At 45.0% G+C, this 15,154-nt stretch overlaps 1 protein-coding gene across 14 annotated transcripts in view; it reads right to left on the reverse strand.

Annotated features, from left to right (window-relative positions):
- Positions 1–256: 256 nt before the first annotated feature.
- The window catches only part of LOC137369472 (multiple PDZ domain protein), a 419,370-nt gene continuing 404,472 nt past the window's right edge, over positions 257–15,154 (reverse strand). For all 14 annotated transcript variants that reach the window (XM_068030740.1, XM_068030727.1, XM_068030738.1 and 11 more), the window contains 2 exons: positions 6,639–6,762; positions 257–4,408 (listed from right to left, as the gene is read on the reverse strand). In XM_068030740.1, the coding sequence (XP_067886841.1) occupies positions 4,262–4,408; positions 6,639–6,762 (271 nt within the window). In that variant the 3' untranslated portion in view covers positions 257–4,261. The remainder of the gene's footprint in view (positions 4,409–6,638; positions 6,763–15,154) is intronic.

Genomic DNA, 15,154 nt, shown 5'->3' on the forward strand with positions numbered 1-15,154 from the left:
GGCGTTCTGCACTAATTTCCTCTTTCCTTTAGCCATTTCCAGGACTTCTTCATTAATCTTTCTGTCTATGTAAGAGATGTGGAACATTCTCCTATATGAGGAACTGAATAGGTTTCTATTTTTCCTCAAGTTTTTAATGGACATGCAGCACTAAATTATTTAAATAAAATTATAGATACTATTTTTGTTACAGCTAATTTATTACTTTTATATTTGTAATGTCAGTGAAAAAAGTGATCGAATCAAAAATGGCTGCTGCAGAACATTTTAATTTTTATTCAAATACCAATGACAAAATACACTTCTTAGCCTTCTTAGCATTTTAAAACAAAGTCTTTACAATTACCATGACTAGTTACTATTAACGAAACATATCTGTACACTACTTTATAGTCAAAAATAGATACATTTCAGAAGATTTTATACACTAAAGTTTGATAGTAGACAGAATATGAAAGCAAAATATACTAAAATGATTGTGTACTACATAGGTTTAACAGACTAATTTACTGGCAAACGCAGTTTAAATTCAAAGTTCCTAATCCAAAGGAACAGAACCCATGAAACACTAAATCCAGGAATTTTGATCAAATATTTGTAAAAGGGAAAGTTATAACATTTGCCATTAAGTCTACATAAATATGTAGTAAAATATGCTTGGTTAGTGTGAAAATGCAATATATATCAAAATACATAATTCTAACCCACACAAAGTTTAAGTTGGGTTATAATACTGTTAAATTCATAGGGATAGATTTTCATCTTCACCTGTGGACAGTAAATTGGCAAAGTGGATCAGCTGCCTCGTAGGGAATCTGCCTGATTCTCATTCCATTGAAGTGAAAGGAATGACAATTGGGTGCATTTTAGACAGGTCAGATGATCTACTCTGCCAGATTACTCCCAAGTTGTGAAGACAAGAATTCACTCCATCGAGCAGAACTTTATTTCTATACTGAGCTGGTTAGTTCAGTGCAGTCTCTAATGCACTGTTACAGCTATTGAATTTGCTTGGAAAGCAGCAGTCTTGGGTGAAAATCTTGAAACCCCATAAATTTCAAGAATTTAGGCACAATCAACTGATCACAGCTAAAATATTTAGCCAAAATGCATTGTTTAGAACTGCAAATCTTATTGTACATGGTTTCTTCTCCGTTTCCATATTTTTTCTGGGCTTTGTTTTCATCCTTTCTTCAAAAAGACAAATTAACTCATCATTCAATTCATTGCTGTTTATGTGAACAATGACTACTGTGTGGATTATGGCCACCATATTTACTTACATAGCAACAATCACTGGGCTATAAATTTGTCGGCACTGGGTTTCGGGCTTGAAGGAGAGGATGCATGCGCAATGTGCACCTGAACTGGGAGGCCCAGCTCTGGCCTAAAATTGAGTTTGGGCCTCGTTAATATTAATTATACAAGTTGCAGGCACTTGCCTCCACAGACAGCTTGGCCATTTGAAGAAATTCAATTCTGGTCGCTTGTTTTGCCCAAACTTCAGTGCTGGGAGGGAGGTTGCCGAGTGTTACCGGAAAGGGCGAAGAAGACAGAAGGCAATTGGGATACTGTGGGAGTCACTACTGCTCCTCCTAGCTCCACATCAATGATTTTAAATTTGTTTTAAATAAAATCTGACAGCTCCTGCTCTGTGATATTGAATATCGGTAAAGGGCCTATAGCAGGCCTTCAGCTCCTTGGTTACATATCCGTTTTAGTCGTGCAGCAGAGAAGGCTGAAGAATCACAAAATCCAATTTAGATGCTGAAATTGATCCTTGTTGGGCCCATTTTACACCCGTAAAATGGACACAACGAGATCCAATCCTGGCCCCAGTATATTGCAAAATAATTCAATGAAAATATGAAGCATTTTGGGTTGTCTCCTACAGAGGTGATAGAGCTCTGAATAAAGTATTCCTTGTTTTTTTTTAGAGATACAGCACTGAAACAGGCCCTTCGGCCCACCGAGTCTGTGCCGACCATCAACCACCCATTTATACTAATCCCACACTAATTCCATATTCCTACCACATCCCCACCTGTCCCTATATTTCCCTACCACCTACGTTTACTAGGGGCAATTGCTAATGGCCAATTTACCTATCAACCTGCAAGTCTTTTGGCTGTGGGAGGAAACCAGAGCACCCGGAGGAAACCCACGCAGACACAGGGAGAACTTGCAAACTCCACACAGGCAGTACCCAGAATTGAACCCGGGTCGCTGGAGCTGTGAGGCTGCGGTGCTAACCACTGCGCCACTGTTTTCATCTGCTCATCATTGCCATGTTCATCCCTCAACTTGTTTTCACTTCTTTCTCATTTTCACATAGAAGAGTTAAAGCTTGAAGCTAAGCCTTAAATAAAACCTGCCTGTTAAATTAAACAAATACATAGAACAATTTAAAATACTACATTCACTGCACTCTCTCCTTGGACTTAAAAACAAATATTTTGCCTCCAAACAAGCCAACTTCATCTTTAGCATAATCTAGTTTTGTTAACAAATAAGATTGATATCTGTGGTAAAAGGGATTGAATGGTGCTTCATTTCCATTCTTTGATACAGCTCTTCCACAGCATTTTCAGATGCAACAGAAAAAAAACATTCACAATGGTAACAATAGCTGAGGGAGGCAATTTGGGCCATCCAGCTCAAGTTTCCGTAGAAACCTGTCACCCCCATTACAGCATCTGTCTCTTTAATAATTCCAGTATATTGTCTCCACTACAGCCATTCCAAATGTTAATCACTCTTTGACATCAGTAGTGTATATTGATGGAAGTGTATTACACAAACTCTGTTCTGGAAATCGTTTTTAAGTAGTACCTGTACTCGTGAGATGATCCATCATAATCAGCTGTTTGCAATAACTTGACATTTCACAGAAAAACACTGTTAATGAGCTGTAAAATGTGAAAATCTAATGCAGTTAATATGCAGCACATATAGCACTTATTCCTTCACTGGAATTAATCAGTAGCAGACCCTCCACTACACAGCAGACATAATGAGAAAAAGAATGCATTAGTTAATCCAGTCAACTAAACCGCAAAAACATTTAGTGACCATTTTAAAGCAGAAAACAGCAGAACCTGTACAGTAATTCTGGAATTATTTTAAAGCTTAAAATGGGATAATACATCCAAAAAAGTACTGTAAACAGAATGCTGTACCAAGGGAAAGTTGTAATGGATGTCTTACAATACAGCTCCTGAACATGATGCACATGAATACCACGGCAGTTTGTTTGCTATACTTTTAAATTTCTTCAATTTTGCAACACAATTTCTCACAGTTATTTGATTCCAAATTAAAAATAGAAACACTTAACTGATATTAGCAAAATAATTAATCTTTTTCATCCATTTATTATTTTACCCAAAGGGCATACTTGTGTTATTGGTCTAAATTTTCCTGGCCTATTGGGGTCAGGCTGGGATTTGGGAGTATTGGCAATATGGCAGGAGAAGGCGTCGGGAGGGGAGCCTGATGTTTTCCTGTCGCCATGGCATCCTGCCAACTGCAGGCACCTCACACAAGCATTTTGCCCGTGTTGGGAGGGCCCACTGCTGTTTGGGAAACTGCTAGGTCAACACTGGCAGCCTCCCAGTGAGTTCCCAGGGTGGCGGTACCCTGCTTGATGGGTGCTCCATGGCCTATGGAGGCCCCGCAGTAGCAATGGCCACCCCTGCAGCAACGGCATTGTCAGTGCACGACGACTTCAGCCACCACCTCTATTGTCCCACCCCGACTGCTGGGGTATGCATGCCGGCCTGGTCCTAGCTTCCTCCTTAAAATATACCTGCTCTTTGAGAGCACCTCACCATTGAGGCACCCTCTCCTTCATGCAGTAGCCTCAGCAGTGGCCACCGCTTGCAGTGGCGCTGCTGAGCTGCTGGCCCTCTGATTTGGCCAGCAGCTCTAGGGGGCGGATTGCTGTCCCAGTGGAGGTCTGTGCACTGACCACCGCCAGTAAAATGCCGCCCCGGGGTCCCACTCCCCACCAGAGGGGTGTCGCCTCCCGCTTTCCGCCCCAGCGGCGGGACTTCCAGCTCCTCTGAAAAATTCAGCCCATTGTCTTTCCCTTTCAAAAAATTCTTTTGATGATCATCCTTAGGAGAAGAACGCTATATATTACAAAATGCACTCTCTGAATAAACTTAGTAAAGTCGTTATCTAAACACATCCATTTCCATTCTCGTCCGTAATGATAAGCTATAATAAGCATTAGAGTCTTCATCTGGAACAACATATGTTAGGAGAGTACTGTTAGTGTAACCGTCCCCTTTGTGCGCTTCAGAATACCAACAGCTTCTTCATGTGTAACACCCTCTAGGCTTTGCCCATTGACAGCAATTATTTGATCTCCACGTTTCAGGCGACCATCTTCAGCAGCTGCCCCCTAAAAGTCACAATATCTTTAAATCAGAACAGGTTTACAGTGACGTTACCTCATTTTCTAACTCATGAACCTGCTCGCTGTAGTGCAATAATCTGGCAGATTACTGTAGTTGCATGGAAACTGATATTTATGCTGCAGTGAATTGTGCAATTACCACAATTTCTTTCCACATGAAATTTCTGGAATATACTCATCCCATTTGTTGCCAAATGTAATTAAGAAACAAACTTTTGCAAAGTTATTTTCCTCCCCGTTTCTTCTGAAGGTTAGATTCCATGGGTACTGCTCCAGTACCATTCCCAAATAGTTATTCATCACATCTGAGCCAGGCAGTGAATGTTGACAAGCTATTTGATCATTTGGAACATTGTTACACTCTGTCTTCAGTTGCCCTCCATGGCCATATCTTCCACTATGGTTAACTGGATTGCAATTAGGAGCTGTATTCCTGGCTGATTTCCCTCCCCACTCACCTTCCCCCGCACAACCCAGGAACACTGAGATGAAATAAAGCATTCTTAACCACTGCCCTAACTGAGATAGGATAACTCAGCCAAAACAGCTTAATCAAGTGTGAAATATGAATACGTCTAGCATGCGGAATTTTATCTTAATTGATCCGCACACACTGGGGGACATGTTTGTCTTTGAAGCAGGCATTTCTGTGGCTCTTTAACTTAGCCAGGATGTTAGTATTCTGTTTCCGGGTTTCCTAACCAATCAGTGAGAGTGGGCGGGATGACATGCTGAACCTATCAAAGGAAGGATTTCCAGTAGGAGTCAGAATGCCTGCACTGTACATTGATTCCTGAGGCTTCAGCAACCACAGGAATGGAAAGGAGACCTGGAAAAGCTGCTCCCCCAGGTCTCTGACTCTTACCTGGTGGTCCAGCTGTGTTCTGAGGAACTGAAGTGAGGCAATTTTTGCCAAGGACAGGGGGAAGAGGTCAGCCTCATAAACCAAAGAGGCATGGATGGCTGTGGCCAAGAAAGTGAGCAACATGAGTGTGCTTCCTCAAACCTGGAGACAGAGCCCCAAGAGGTTCAAGTACGTCAGGAGGGCAGGAAAAGTGAGTAGCATAACAGTTTCAGATGCCTCCTCACATCTCCATCTGAACAGCCAACATGCAGACTTACCCTCATCTTTGTGCCATCTCACACCCATGCCTCACAGTCACCCTCCACAAATCTTGTCCTTCTCTCCTCTCCACACAATCAATTTCTTACACTCACAACTCTGCTTTCTCTCCCTGAGGATAAAGCTCAGCACACCAGGGAGAGGCAGAGAACTGGGAGTTGGTGGAGGGGAGGAGCAGTGGTGACCCTCCAGTGACAGCCACTGCGTGCCCACCTGGTCCACAGGGAAGGAGTCCTTCTTCCAGGAGGTCGCAGATGTCAGCAAAGACCTGCCATGAAAACTTAAGTGTTTTGAGGCACTGGTGCTCAGATTTGCCAACAGAGCTGATCCTCTGTTTGTAGACTCTGTGTTGACAGTGTCACTTCCTTCCAGCTGGCTTTATGTTCATCCCCTCTGTCCTGTGAAGTGCCATGTGGCTGAGGAGAAGGCAGCCTGGTGCTGCTCCTCTTGTTTCTCAACAGAGGTGCAAGATAGAGCTGCATCAGCTGCTCCCAAGCTGTGGTGAAGGCTGGCAGCAGGGAAGTGCAGATCAAGGTGAGTGAAATGCAAGTGACTTCCAAGAAGTTGCAAATCATCTGTCAAACAGTGAAAGAACACTCAGAAGTGCTGTGAGCACCAGCCTCTCACTTGGGCATGGCTGTAGCTCTTCAGTTTCACTGTATGAAGGCTTTGCAGCTTGTCAATTTCACTGAAGAAGCACTCCCTGGTTGGCTCTGGTGACTTCCACACAGCTCGGGAAACCAGTCACTGGCGGTTAAAGCCAGAATGCGGGGTTAGATCCTCAGTTAATTTGGGGATCTCCACACTGAAATTATATACCCGACAGCTCCATGGTGGTTTCCTGCTTGCTTGCAAACCCGCTCGGGCTAAACCCAGAAGTGGGTGGGATCATGTCCGTTTCCGACCCGATGCCACGTTTCGGGGGTTTAACCCCCTGCACGCGTCTGAACCTACCTCCCCTAAAGTTTTGCCCTATGCTTCAGTGAGTTTAATGATAAACTAAAATGCATTAACATGCTATTGAAACTGTATCAGAAAGAAATACATTACACCAGTGCTTCAGAATTCAGAACACTCCCACCGTCTGTTTACCTTTGCAAAGACTGTCTTGACATAAATAGGCAGGTCTCCATGAGGGCTGCCATATCCACCAACAATGCTAAAACCCAGGCCATCGGCACCTCTGTCCAAAGTAATTGTTTTATATTGTGGAGGCCTAAAGAACAATAGAAACAATGACGTTAAGTATCACACATCTTTTCCCTCAGTCTCCTGCTTGTCCCCACACCATCACAGGCAATCGAGTTCAGTTTCTTAAACTTCATAATCTTCTGGTGGTGGTGTTCATTTCTTGTGAAGGCTCAATGCCATAATCAAAATCAGAAGAAATACCAACTTATTTTCGAAACCTTTCACAATTCTAGGGCTGTACACAAAATAATAGTATCCTAGCTGATAGGAACAGAAGTAGGCTATTCAGCCCGCGAGAGTCATTCCTCCCTGGTATCATCTTTGAAAGTGGATAAATCCCCAGGCACAGATGAAATGTATCCCAGACCATAAAGGGAAGAAAGAGAACAAATGACAGAGGCTCTGACCATCATTTTCCAATCCTCTCTGGCTACATGCATGGTGCCAGAGGGCTGGAAGACAGCTAACATTGTACCTTTGTTTAAAAAGGGAAAAAGAGAGACTGAGTAATTACAGGCCAGTTGGCCTAACCTCGGTGGTGGGAAAGTTAGTGGAAAAAATTCCAAGGGACAGGATAAATCTTCATTTAGAAAGACACTGATTAATCAAAGATAGTCAGCACTGATTTGTTAACAGAAGGTTGTGTCTGACTGACATAATTGAAATTTTTGAAGAGAGTAACAAGGAGGGTCGATGAGGGTAGTGCATTTGATATAGTCCATATGGATTTTAGCAAGGCTTTTGATAATGTCCCACATGGCAGACCGGTCACAAAAGTAAAAGCCTATGGGATCCAAGGCAAAGTGGGAAGTTGGAACCAAAATGGCTCAGAGGCAGGAAGCAAAGGGTAATGGTTGATGGGGTTTTTATAACTGGAAGGCTGTTCCCAGTGGGATTCCACAGGGCTCAGTATTAGGTCCTTTGCTTTTTGTGGTATATATCAATGATTTGGACTTGAATTTAGGGGTTATGATTAAGAAGTTTGCAGATAAGACAAAAATTGGCTATGTGATTGATAATGAAGAAAGCGGTAGACTGCAGGAAGATATCAATGGACTGGTCAGGTGGGAGGAACAGTGGCAAATGGAAGTGAGAGGTAATGCATCTGGGGAAGGCTAACAAGGCAAAGGAATACACAATAAATGGTAGGATACTCAAAGTGTAGAGAAACAGAGGGACCTTGGAGTGCATATTCATAGATCCCTGAGGTGGCTGGACAGGTAGATACGGCGGTCAAAAAGGCAGAGAGGATACTTGCCTTTATTAGCCGAGGCACAGAATATGCTGCAACTGCATAAAACTCTGGTTAAGCCACAGCTGGAGCACTGTGCGCCATTCTGGTCACCGCACTATCGGAAAGGTGTCATTGCACGAGAAAGGGTGCACAGCAGATTTACAAGGATGTTTCCTTTGGAACAGACAAGGCTGAGGGGAGACTAATTGAAGTATATAAAGTTATGACAGGTTTAGATAGAGTGAATAGATTGAGAGGTCCATAACTAGGGGACATGGATTTAGGGTAAGAGGTGGAAGGTTTAGAGGGGATTTGAGGGGAAATAGTCACAGAATCACAGAATTGTTACAGTGCAGGAGGAGGCCATTTGCCCATTGTGTCTGCATTGACTCTCCACAAGAGCAATTCACCTAGTGCCATTTCCCCACTTTCTCCCTGTAACCCTGCACATTCTTCCTTTTCATGTAACAGTCTAATTCCCTTTTGAATGCTTCAATTGAACCTGCCTCCACCACATTCTCAGGTAGCGCAGTCCAGACCTTAACCACTAGCTGCATGAAAAAGTCTTTCCTCTTGTCGCTTTTGCTTCTCTTACCTATTACTTTAAATCTGTGCCCTCTCATTCTTGATCCTTTCACGAGTGGGAACAGTTTCTCTCTATCTACTCTGTCTAGACCCCTTATGATTTTGAATACCTCTATCAAATCACCTCTCAGCCTTCTCTCCTCCAAGAAAAACAGTCCTAACTTCTACAATCTATCTTCAAAACTGAAGTTCCTCATCCCGGAACCATTCTCATCAATCTTTTCTGTACTCTCTCCAATGCCCTCACGTCTTTCCTAAAGTGCTGCGCTTGTTCTCTGGAAGGCCCGCCGAATCTAGTGCCACTCAGGCACTTAAGTGGACAGCAACAGGCCTTCCACAGGATTAAGGACCCGGTCGCCGGAAGTCCCGCCCTCGGAAAGCAGCCAGCCATTCAGAGCCCAGCAGCTGCAGCGCCACTGCGGAGGCCATGCGCAGGCCTTCCCACCCTGGACTAAATTTTGGCGGAGGTGGGATGGTGGTGGGAATCGCCCCTGCCACTATCCCACCCGATTTTATGCTCTCCCCATCTCCAAACCCACCATGGGGGATAGCATAAAACTCCCCCCTACTTCCCACTCCTCTACTGCAACGTTAACTTCATCCTCTTTTGTGATTCAGAGCCTCAGTAATGCTCTCTGCTTACACATGATTTACTTTTTTGGCTCTATTCAGCCCCACCACCCCTTTAACTATCCTTTTACTTCTTATATGTTTGTAGAAGATTTGCTCCTCTATCTCCTCACCATTTGGGGGTGGGGGAGGTGTCTATGGTAAAGACACAGCAATACCATAGACACCTCCACCCCCCACCCCCCAACCCAAATGGTGAGGAGATAGAGGAGCAAATCTTCTATAAACATATAAAGAAGTAAAAAAAAGGATAGTTAAAGGGGTGGTGGGGCTGAATAGAGCCAAAAAAGTAAATCATGTGTAAGCAGAGAGCATTAATCCTGTGGAAGGCCTGTTGCTGTCCACTTAAGTGCCTGAGTGGCACTAGCGCCGCACTTTAGGAAAGACGTGAGGGCATTGGAGAGAGTACAGAAAAGATTGACGAGAATGGTTCCAGGGATGAGGAACTTCAGTTTCTTTTCTGTTCATGAACTTTAGCCAAATAGATTTCTGTCTATAAGCTGTCTAGTATATTGTTCCTTTGTCTAACTGGAATATTGGGCTGAATTTTATGGAGGCGGGGGTTCCAACACTTGGCCAGAAAGGTGGGGGGAGCCCCATCTCGGCCATTTGGGGGACCCGCAACCATATTTTACAGTGCTCAGGCAGTGAACTGCCTGGCGCTGAGGTTCTCATCCCTATAAGGACAGGGATCCTGCCTCCAAAAGCTGCTGGCCAATCAGAGGGCCGGCAGTTCAACAGTGTCACCGGGAGTGGTGGCCACTGCTGGGACTGCACTCAGCTGGAAGAGCCAACATGGACGTCAGCCTTGAAAGCAGATAAGTGGAACGGGTTTGCTGGGGCCAGACGGGGCGAGGGGTTTGGGGGAGGTGTGGGGGGTGGTTGGTGACAAAATTCAATGGCGCTGGAAAGGCGGCGGTCACTCCGCCTTCCTGCTTCCCAGCCCATCCCCAGAGCGCTGATAAAATGAAGCCCATTTTCTTTGAACAATACTGCCCCCCATCTCCTGAATATATTGTATCAAGGAACGTTTAGTTCCCATTCCTATTTAATCCAGGTCTTTATTATAGCCACTATATCATATCCACACAAGATCAGGGGGCAGGTTGTTCAACCTTGCCCGTCTAAGAGCGAAGTCCAAAGTACGGAAAGTCCTCATCAGAGAACTCCTTTTTGCTGACGATGCTGCTTTAACATCTCACACTGAAGAATGCCTGCAGAGTCTCATCGACAGGTTTGTGTCTGCCTGCAATGAATTTGGCCTAACCATCAGCCTCAAGAAAACGAACATCATGGGGCAGGATGTCAGAAATGCTCCATCCATCAATATTGGCGACCACGCTCTGGAAGTGGTTCAAGAGTTCACCTACCTAGGCTCAACTATCACCAGTAACCTGTCTCTAGATGCAGAAATCAACAAGCGCATGGGTAAGGCTTCCACTGCTATGTTCAGACTGGCCAAGAGAGTGTGGGAAAATGGCGCACTGACACGGAACACAAAAGTCCGAGTGTATCAGGCCTGTGTCCTCAGTACCTTGCTCTACGGCAGCGAGGCCTGGACAACGTATGCCAGCCAAGAGCGACGTCTCAATTCATTCCATCTTCGCTGCCTTCGGAGAATACTTGGCATCAGGTGGCAGGACTATATCTCCAACACAGAAGTCCTTGAAGCGGCCAACATCCCCAGCTTATACACACTACTGAGTCAGCGGCGCTTGAGATGGCTTGGCCATGTGAGCCGCATGGAAGATGGCAGGATCCCCAAAGACACATTGTACAGCGAGCTCGCCACTGGTATCAGACCCACCGGCCGTCCATGTCTCCGTTATAAAGACGTCTGCAAACGCGACATGAAATCGTGTGACATTGATCACAAGTCGTGGGAGTCAGTTGCCAGCATTCGCCAGAGCTGGCGGGCAGCCATAAAGACAGGGCTAAATTGTGGCGAGTCGAAGAGACTTAGTAGTTGGCAGGAAAAAAGACAGAGGCGCAAGGGGAGAGCCAACTGTGCAACAGCCCCAACAAACAAATTTCTCTGCAGCACCTGTGGAAGAGCCTGTCACTCCAGAATTGGCCTTTATAGCCACTCCAGGCGCTGCTTCACAAACCACTGACCACCTCCAGGCGCGTATCCATTGTCTCTCGAGATAAGGAGGCCCAAAAGAAATATCATATCATATAGCAACTTGTGCTTGTAGTTCATCAACATTATTTGTAAAACTTCTTGTATCAGCACAAATGCATTCCAACATCATGCTAGTTAGCTTTGCTGTTTTCCCCCATTTAATTCATGCTTACTTGGTTCTGTTACTGCTTGTCCCTCCTAGCTTTCTATGCACCACTCTGCTGTTGTGTCCTGGTACCCCTCCCCCTGCCAATTAGTTGAAACTCTCTCCCGCAGCACAAACTAATCTCCCTGCAAGAACATTGGTCCCAATCCTGTTCAGGAACAACCCATTCCACTTGTACAGGCCCCTCCTGTCCCAGGGTTGGTCCCAATGCGCCAGAAATCCGAAGCTGTCTTCCTGCACCACTTCTTCAAGGACATATTCTCTACTCTCTTCCTGTTTCTATACCTACCAGCACATGGCACTGAGTGTAATCTAGAGACTACCTCCTTTTGCTAACTCTTGAAACTCTAACTGTAGGACTTCAACACTTTCTTAGCTATGTCACTGGTTCCAACATGGACCATCATTTCTGGCTGTTCCCCTTCTACTCGCAGAATTTCCTTTACCTGGTCAATGGTAGTACTATGGTATCAGGGAGCAACACAGCATTTGGGACTCGCTTCTGTGGTTGCAGAAGCACTTAGCGATTAATTTCCCTATAACAACTGCATTTCTACACTTTCCTGTGTCCCCGCCGTGCAGCTGTGTCCTACAATGCCATAGATTTGTCTCCGATTGCACTTCTCCAAATGCTATCAGCCGCACTTATATTCAACGCTGAATACCAGTTTGAGTGCCACACTCCCAGGGAATTCCTGCAATGCCTGCCTGTTCCACCTAATCTTCTTAGTCATCCATATCCTCTCCTCCAAAACTCTCTGTAGCTGTGGAGTTTTCTCTGAAATGTGCTATCCACAAAACTCTCAACTTCCCGTTCACACCGAAGGGACACCAGCTGGACCTCAATCTCAGAAATTCTAAGCAGTTGGTGGCACTTCCTGCATACGTGATTTTCCAGGACACACAAAGGCTGGGATTTTGCCACCACGAGCTAAGTGCCAATGTGAGTTCCAAGCCCGCATTGGAGGGCAGCGGGACCACGGCGGCAATCTTCTCAGCAGTGGCCAATTAAAAAGTTGCCTCCAGGATTGCTGTCTAATTAAGATGCGGCTCTGAGCTGCTGATCCAATCAGAGGGCTGGCAGCTCTGCACTGTTAGAGGTGGCCACAGCTGAGATTGCAAGGGGCAAAAGTGGTGCCTCCATATTGAGGTGGCCTTGAACGGGAGACAAGAAATAGTTTTGATGTGCCGGGCCAGGCAGGCAGACCTGGCAATCGGAGGGGTGACCCTCTCCAGCTGCGGCATCGGGGTTGCAGGGGTGGCTACTGCTGCCGACGGCCCCCTGTTTGAGGCACGGAGCCTCCAAAAACCAGGATATTGCTGGGAGGCTGCCTTCATGCAACTGGTGGCCTCACCATGCAGTAAGGGAGGGGCCATGCCACTGCTGGCAAAATGCTGGCTGGCTGGGAAAATGGCCGTCAATTGGCCTTTTAATTATGTAAATTGCCCGCCCGCCTGCCTGCCTCTTGTCTGCCGAGACGCTGACGTTCCAGCCGCTGGGTATATCCCCTGGCAAGATAAACACATCAGGCTTTCCGACCCTCCTGCCTCCCAGCCAGTCTCCAATGGGCTGGTAAAAGTCTGGCCAAAGTGTTTTGGAGTTCCCAAAAGGGCCACAGCTGTCCTGCCATGTTAGCGAACTGATCTGTACCCTAATTCAGTTAACATGCCTTTGTTCTACATCCCTTGATGCCCTTACCTAACATATAGACAACATCCATGAATAATCCCCAAGCCACCATGCTAGTGACCTCCTCAAAAAATGCAACTAGATTCGTCAGACATGACCGACCCTTCTCAAATCCATGCTGACTCTCAGATCAGCTGATACCTGTCCAAGTGCTCAGTCAGTCTGTCTCTGATGGTAGTTTTTTGCATTTATTTCATTTCATCTTAGTTTGTTCAGTTTGCTTACCCACTGTTTTTTTCAGGCTGTTTTTCTTCAGGTTTGCACTTGCTGCTGTTCAATATTCAGTATATTCACACCTAATCTGTACTAATGCTTTGTCTTCCAACACACCATTAACATATTGTTTGCCTTTGCTCCGTGACCTTTTGGTCAGCTATGTGGCCTGGTCCAATCTGCACCTTCTCCTTTGTTATCTCTTGCCCCACCCCCACCTCACTTGTTTATAATCTGTGACTTTTCTAATATTTGTCAGTTCCGAAGAAGGGTCACTGACCCGAAACGTTAACTCTGCTTCTCTTTCCACAGATGCTGCCAGACCTGCTGAGTGATTCCAGCATTTCTTGTTTTTGTTTCTGCATGAAGACTGCCTTTGTCCACCTCTGTAACATCGCCCGACTCCACCCCTGCCTCATTTCTTCTGCTGTTGATCCATGCACTTGTTACCTCTAGACTTGACTATTCTAACGCACTCCTGGCCAACCTGCCACATTCTACCCTCCATAAACCTTAGGCCACCCAAAACTTTGCTGCTCCTGTCCTAACTTGCACCAAATCCTGTTCGCCCATCACCCCTATGCTCGCTGACCTACACTGGCTTCCGGTTAAGCAAAACCTCTATTTTAAAATTCTCACCCATGCTTTGAAATCCCTCTATGCCTGGCCCCTCTCTATCTCTGTAATCTCCTCGAGCCCTACAATCCTCTGAGATATCTGCACTCCTCTAATTCTGGCTTCTTGAGCATCCCTGGTTTTAATCACTCCACCACTGGTGGCAGTGCCTTCAGATGTATAGGCCATAGCTCTGGAATTCCCTCCCTTAACTGCTCCACCTCTCTACTTCACTTTCCTCCTTTAAGATACCCCTTAAAATCTATCTCTTTGACTAAGCATTTGGCCATCTGGCCTAATGACTCTTTATGTGGCTCGGTGTCATATTTTGTTTTAAAATGGCTCTGTGAAATATCTATGGACATTTTATTACGTTAAAGATGCTATATAAAAACAAGTTGTTGTTGTATGTCATGTCCATTTTAACTCTGCCAATCCAATCTTTACTTAAAAGAGAGGTGGTGGTGAAGCAGAGCTGGGTGTTATCAGTATACATTTGAAACCCGATGTTATGTTTTCAGCTGATATCAAGTGGCAACATGTAGATGTGAAAGAGGAACAGGGCCAGAGCTAATGGTGTGAAAGCAAGAATAGATGCAATTGCAGGAGACTCGCTGACTACGACTGCATGTATACGAATGGAACCAGGCGAGCATTGTTCAATGCAGCCTTTATTAAAAATGATTGCACTTGACATTGCAAAGGACAGTATGGTCTACACCTGCTCCATGCTTCAGTTTTCCAACAATATTTCTACCATATATTATGAAAGTACTTCCATTTTAAAATATTTTTTGAGGACTTGTGTTTAAAAATTGTGGAAATTGATTCATTTGAAAGACTGAAGAGATTCCATAGATGCTGGACTTGTTTTTTTTTCAAAAAAAGGTCACTGGAAGGACTTGGGACTTTGTTTAAAAACAAACCCTTACTGGAAGTCACATGTCTTTAGCTAAGTAAACAACAGAAGCCTTGATGACTATGGGAGGTGTTTACAGAGAAATTACATGTCAGGATTTATGATGGTTAAGAGTTGGTTTTGTTTTTGGATATTGTTTTGAGTCAGTTGGGTGTAAGCCTGCGAAGAAAGAAGCCACCAGCTTATCCTTTTTCCGCCACTTTGAGAAGCCCTGAGAATCCAGTGTGACAGCTGAAACCC

Source organism: Heterodontus francisci, chromosome 4 (assembly GCF_036365525.1).
Source record: "Heterodontus francisci isolate sHetFra1 chromosome 4, sHetFra1.hap1, whole genome shotgun sequence".
Lineage (NCBI taxonomy): Eukaryota > Metazoa > Chordata > Chondrichthyes > Heterodontiformes > Heterodontidae > Heterodontus > Heterodontus francisci.